General features: G+C 34.3%; 1 protein-coding gene and 1 pseudogene across 1 annotated transcript; one reads left to right on the top strand and one right to left on the bottom strand.

The window, feature by feature from the left end:
- The first annotated feature begins 1,000 nt into the window (after window positions 1–1,000).
- Window positions 1,001–2,411, top strand: LOC125865790 (amidase 1). The gene has a single exon (XM_049546040.1). The coding sequence runs from the start codon at window positions 1,060–1,062 to the stop codon at window positions 2,350–2,352; it is 1,293 nt and encodes a 430-aa protein (XP_049401997.1). The 5' UTR covers window positions 1,001–1,059; the 3' UTR covers window positions 2,353–2,411.
- A 78-nt stretch (window positions 2,412–2,489) lies between these two features.
- Window positions 2,490–6,969, bottom strand: LOC125864143 (threonine dehydratase 1 biosynthetic, chloroplastic-like; annotated as a pseudogene).

Genomic DNA, 6,969 nt, shown 5'->3' with positions numbered 1-6,969 from the left:
ACAAATAGGACAATCTGCAGGCGCTAGGACAATAAATCACAGTCAATAGACTTACTTGGCTCTAAATACTCTTGACACTAGAACGTGTACTGAAATAAGTGGATGCAAAACATCATATTAATGTAGATTTTTTTTATGCGAATTAAAATTTAGTAGTATTGCAATATATATTGAATATCGAATGAAAATTAAATAATAATTTTTGTTTTTATCTATTAACAAAAAATGAGTGGTAGATGAGTTGGTTCAATTATCCCATATATCAATGATTTTTTTTAATGCTTTATCCTACCTAGTACAATAGTATTGAGACTTAATAGGGGAACCTAAATAAAGTTATCCTTCAATTTCCAAGTTCTTCCATCTTAGACATGAATGAAGACAAATAATATAACAAAGAGTAAATTTACATCAAGTGGATGTAGGTAGTCTTTGTTAGGAAAATTCCATATCCTTGATAGCAATGGTGGACCTATTCTTGGAGGCGTAATTAAAATTTAAAATTTATGAAATTAAGATTTTAGTTCCTCTAATTTATTATGTTTTACTATCTTTATCCACTTTTAATTGTTATGGTTTTTTTTTTAGAGTCAAACGATAAGTACTTTGACTAACATTTTATGATATATTTTTTCATCATATTGATATGCGGAAAAAATACAATTTTTAGTACTTTTCGTATAGTTTTTAAATAGCTTAATTTTTTTAATTTAAAATATCAAATTAATGTAATCTAATTTTACTTTGAAAATTAGTTAAATTGACTTTTAAAAACGCAACATGACAATTAAAAATAGACAAATAAAATATGTTAATAATTTATACATATTTAATAAATTTATATTAAAATTATTGAATTCGGCAAAATCCATAACGGAAGCACTAGGTCCGCTGCTGCCTACACTATAGTTAGTGGCGCTCAACCATCCATTGTATTTCACACCAAACATTATCTTTTTGTTGTATTTGAATGGCCAATAGTAGTAAGACACGTGTTATTGACATTTTGTCTATTGTTATGAAATTTTTTTAGTGTGAACCCTAAACAGTGAAAGTGAAATGGAACTGGAGATGGAGATGGAGTTATTGAAATCATGCGGAGCATTCATGAAAAGATTCACATTAGAACCAATTGGCTCTGATTCAGACGAACTCAATGGTCTAACTTTTGCTGTGAAAGACATATTTGATTTAGAAGGCCAAATTACTGGTTTTGGAAATCCAGATTGGGGCAAAACTCATTCTGCAGCAAAATCTACTGCACCAACTGTAGTATCTCTGTTGAAATCTGGTGCTACTTGTATCGGTAAGACCGTAATGGATGAAATGGCTTACAGCATCAATGGCGAAAATTTTCATTACGGTACACCTGTTAATCCTGTTGCACCAGATAGAGTACCTGGAGGATCTTCAAGTGGATCTGCAGTTGCTGTTGGTGCAAAAATTGTTGATTTCGCATTAGGAACGGATACTGGTGGAAGCGTTAGAGTTCCTGCATCGTATTGTGGGATTTATGGTATTCGTCCTTCTCATGGAGTTGTTTCAATTGATGGAGTTATACCTATGGCACAAAGTTTTGATACAGTTGGATGGTTTGCCAGGGATGCTCGTATTTTAAAGCAAGTTGGAAGAGTATTGATTCAATCTGATCACAAATCAAAAGGTCTAAGTAAATTTATAGTAGCAGAAGATTGTTTTAAGCTTCTGGATTCTAAGAGTAATCAACAATTGATTGGAATACTGGTTGATTCGGTGAGGAAGTTATATGGAAGTGATCAAATGATTAAATATGTGAGTATAGGTGAATACATTGAGGAAAATGTTCCGAGTTTGAAGAAATTCATGACTATTGAAACTTGCAGTAATGATTACATTCCATCCTCATTGCGAGCTCTTTCAGCTGCAATGAGGTTGCTTCAGAAATATGAATTCAAAGAGAATCATGGAGAATGGGTTAGTGATGTCAAGCCTAGTTTAGGTCCTGGAATAGCAGAACGCGTGCAGGACGCGTTGAAAACTACCATAGATGAAGATATTGACGTGTGCCGAACTGTGAAGACTGAGCTTCTAGCAGCTCTTAGTGCTCTACTTGGGGATTGTGGAATACTTGCAATACCAACTGTTCCTGGACCTCCACCAAAACTAAAAACTGAGACGACTACGTTGGAAGGATTTCGTGCTAAAGCTTTTAGTCTTTTGTCAATTGCTGGAGTATCTGGATTTTGCCAGGTTAGTATACCTCTAGGTATACAAGATAATCTTCCTATATCAGTTTCTTTACTGGCAAATCATGGTTCAGATTGGTTCCTGCTAAATGTTGTTGAGGCTATTCACAATGTTCTTAACTTGTAAGAAACATAATAAGTTGAAGAAAAAAAAAACAGAAACCATATATATGATGAATAATTTGCTTATATATAATTGTTTTGTAATATGTACCAAGGTCACATTTCTTTATTTTGGCATCAACATCATTATTTATAAGCTTGAAAGCATCATTTGATAGTCTTCAGAACATACTTATAACCGAGTCTACGAGCACAATCTTGGAATTCATCAAACTCGTCCTGTGGAACTTGTATGCCAACTAAAACATTTGCACCAATATGTCCCTTTTCAAAGTAAATATGAAAAGTAGATCAAATTACTCAAAAGTAATAGTAGAAAGACTAGATACTTGTACTAGAATGGAACTTAAAGGTTCTAAATGGTACCTGTGCGCGATAATGGATCAAACTTATATTCCAACGTGGGCTGAAAGCATCTATAGTCTTTGACAAAGCACCAGCCTTCTCGGGGAAAGTGAATTGACAAAGAAGCTCATTGTGAAGATTTGATCTACCGCCTGTCTGCACAATTGATAGCAAGTGGGAAAAAAGACAGAAATCAAAACATATGAGCCATCGATACCTAATGAAAACTCCATATTTTACAAAAATCACGGTTCTTTGCTAATGTACTCAATACAGTTAGGAATGAGATTGACTGATTGATATTCGTTCTACTAATTGAGAATCCCAATTCTGAAATTTGTTGATATAAATATTTCCGCGATTCAAAAAATAACAATACAAGTAACAAGGATTTGATGAAATTCAGGATGTTACCAAATGTCTCGAGTGATCTTTGACCAAGTCATTATCTGTAAGATTAACAGTGTGCAGTTTTGCTGATCTCATCTTCTCTATCAGAGCTTCAAGTTCCGATTTCGTTTGATGAGCAACCCTGCAGATCAAAACAGATATATTCTTGTGAAAAGAAGTGAAGTCTATTAAAATGAGCCAACGTCTCGTTAAAAGATCAATAACTTTGCCTGTAAAGCACTAGAGCCTTTTCATCTCTAGAATCATATCTGTAGAATTCAATAAACTTCATCGTTGGTCCAATCTATGATCCAAGTTGACTTTTCACATTTGTCAAAGACACGGGTTGATATCTTATATGGTCACTCAACTAATAGTTATTATGCCTCAAAAAGTCACCTTTCTTCTTGGTTCTAATTTTCTTCAACAAAGAACGTGACTTTCGGAGATAATAACTATTAGTTGAATGACCATCTACAGAGATTTAGTGATCAAAATAGCATATTGAGTGCTCTATGTGACCTGTTTACAAAACCGTTTGAAGCTTCCGGGCTCTTCTGGCATACAAGTAGCTAGCACAGCTTCACAATTTCTACCAGCATCTGCAAGTTGGCTTATCAATCTTAGTCTGTCAAAGTTTATATTGGCTCCACTTGTAATTGCTACTACATTTTCATCCTTGAGGCCATAGTACTTGCAGTATGCTTCAGCTCCTGCAAGTGCAAGTGCACCTGCAGGCTCTAATATGCTCCTTTTTTCTTCAAACATGTCCTATTAAAAAGAAATAGCAAGCTTTTGTCATGTCTAATAAACTAAAATTCAGATAAGAAACCAGTTATCTATTACTTCTAGATTATTTTGATGAATGGTAAAAGACACATCTGAAGGCTGAAGTATTACTTTTTTGCGAGCACCATTTATGAACTATCAAGTGTTTGCATTTCCTACCAAATTATCAGTTTATCACCCACTATTTGTCAAAACACACCTCAAGGCTGAGTAGACCAAGTATTTGAATACAATCGTCAAAAGGTGAGTGACAACTTAACTTGCCCATAGAATTCCATCCATGTGACAACTAACCCATTAATTTTGAGGCATGTTTTGATAAATGGTTGGTGATAACTGAGGTAGTAAACACAAACACTTGACAGTTCAGGTATGAAACTCGCATTAAAGAGAGATATTAACAAAAATTCCAATGGTCATTCTAGTTGATAGAGCATAAACTAAAGGCATTGAAAGATTTGGTTTTCAACACTACTAATGGCAAAAATCAAACAGATAAAATCCAAAAGATTGGCTGCTAACCTTTATCGATACACATATAGCATCGCGATTAACTAGGACCACCCGTCTATTAGTTCCTTACAGAGACGGAAAGTTTCTTCACCAACAACTTTAACAGCTACGCCATCTGCAAAATTTCCAACTTGGTCCAGTATGACTCTGTGACCATAGTGTAATGACATTGCCATTGCATTTGCATCACATGGTTCAACTCCAATAATCTTTACATCAGGGGCAACTCTTTTCATATATGCAGCAATACCAGCTATAAGTCCCCCTCCACCAACAGGTACAAATATCGCGTGAATTTTATCTTTCAGTTGACGATTGATCTCCATACCTATAGTACCTTGCCCTGCAATGACATCTGGATGATCGAAAGGAGGGATGAATGTTCGACCTTCCACTTCAGCCCTCTTTTTGGCGTATGCTTGTGATTCATCATACACGTCTCCCATAAGAACAACATTACCACCTAACCTCTCAGCTGATTTCGACTGCTCATTTGGTAAAATGAACAAGAAGAAAACAGAGTTTAGAATAGAAAAATATGAGGGGGTAATAGATAAGGGCATATGAGCCAATGCGTCCAGTATACCACGTAGGACGCGTGCATCTATTTGTTCAATTTTATACAAGTTTAAGCGTCTACTTGTGCTTATCCAAAGTTGGAGGGCATAGATGATAGTGAAACCAAGTTAGAGGTCATATTTATGTATTATGCCCTTGTATTTTATCTAAGTTTGATTCATAGTAATTACTCCATAAGACAACAGATTCAACGCATTGACTCATAAACGAAAAATTCAACAAAATTTCTTATTTCATTCTAATTCTTATTATTCTTTTTGAGATGTGTCGAAAATTATTGAAATAATAATATAATATCTTAAAAAGAAAAGGCATAATACATAATTATTCCCTTTAACTAGACCTCAACTCACATTTATGTCCTCTAACTTTGACTATGCACAAATAAACACTTAAATTTGTATAAAATTGAATAAATTAACACACACGTCCCACATGACAATTTGCGTCCTACGTGGTGTCCTATATGTATTATTCCATTTAGGACTCATGTATCTACTTGTTCAATTTTATACAAATTTAAATGTCTACTTGTGTACACTTACCATTGGAGGGCATAAATATGATCAAATGAGACCAAGTTAAAAGAGCCCTAATTTTAATAGCATTCCTTTATTATATTTTAAGAGGATCCAACATGCACACTAACCTTAGAGAATCTTCTTTTTTTTTTTTTCTAATTTTGTTCACATCTTAGATCTATAAATTAACTTATCTCCGTAAAGAAGCCAAATGAAACCAAAGTTTCATGTTCGTAACCTGCAGTGAACATCATTTTTAAAGAGTCCAAACAACATAAACCTCTTCTTTGAAAAATTAAATTGTATATACAAATTTCGAGATCAAAATTATTTTATTCTTCTAACCTTAATCTCTGGTGTAGTAACAGGCATGACAATGATAGCATTGCAGCCAAGTTTGTGAGAAGCTAATGCAACACCTTGAGCATGATTCCCAGCTGATGAGCAAATGGCACCTCTTTTCAGCTCCTCCTCTGAGAGTTTTGCCATCATATTGTATGCTCCTCTAAGATTAAATGAGGAGACCTGCCAAATAGTACATGCTACGCGATAAAATTAGTTCATAAAATTATAATCGCTATCTGATTATTGACTTGGCTATTTATAGTATTAGTTCAAGTCATTTTAGCCCATTAAAAGTTAGACTGATATCTAATTCAAGTTGATCTATGAAAAATCTATATAACTTCAGTAAGAATTGAACAAGTTAAATTTTTCCCCGATTTTTAGTCTATAGTCCAACCCAATAACTTTTGAGCAGGTTAATAGTACACTCATAATTTATTTTCCTTTTAAACTTGATAGATATATAATTTAAAATAATAAGTAATTAAATATTATATCAAAAAACATTAGAAAGATATTTTTAAGAAAACGATTATTTGTGTTCAATTAACTTGAGAAATGCAATAACCAAGATCTAATTGGAAAAATATGTAAGCAACTTTTTTGTCACACATTTTAAAATCACCAATTTTTTTTAAAATACACATAATGAGCTGAGGTCTAAATTAAACTATTCAAATTCAAATTTTTATTACGTGCAAACAAATGAGGTCTAACCCAACCAATTTTGAACCGTTTTAATTCAGCCAAACCCGCGCAGAAGAGAAACGTACGGGTTGAAGATCCTCTCGTTTAAGCCAGACATTAACTCCGAGCTTCTGTGAAAGCTTCGGCGCGAGCTGTAATGGCGATTCGTGTGCCACGTCATACACTCTCGCACCCAAAATGTTGATCAAATACTGAAATCCACTATCACCTTCATTACCGCCCACCGGATAATTTGGAATCAAGTACCCGGGATCGCTCTGTAACGAGTTCAGAGACGCTACCGGCAATGGTGAAATCAGAAATGTTTTGCTGTTGTTGGTGATTTTAACGGTGTCGCTGCAGGTAATAATGGCGGTGGTTCTCGCCGGGAAATTTGGGCGGGAAAAACGTGAGGTTATAGTTAAAGGAACGAAAGTAAAAGGACTTGCCAT

This window comes from Solanum stenotomum, chromosome 5, assembly GCF_019186545.1.
Source record: "Solanum stenotomum isolate F172 chromosome 5, ASM1918654v1, whole genome shotgun sequence".
NCBI classification, from domain to species: domain Eukaryota; kingdom Viridiplantae; phylum Streptophyta; class Magnoliopsida; order Solanales; family Solanaceae; genus Solanum; species Solanum stenotomum.
Note: the sequence above shows the minus strand (reverse complement) of the source record. Positions and strands in the feature narration are given on the sequence as shown.

What these genes read in the sequence shown, in the direction of transcription:
- LOC125865790 (XM_049546040.1), top strand. Translation starts at nt 1,060, where the DNA reads ATGGAACTGGAGATGGAGATGGAGTTATTGAAATCATGCGGAGCATTC.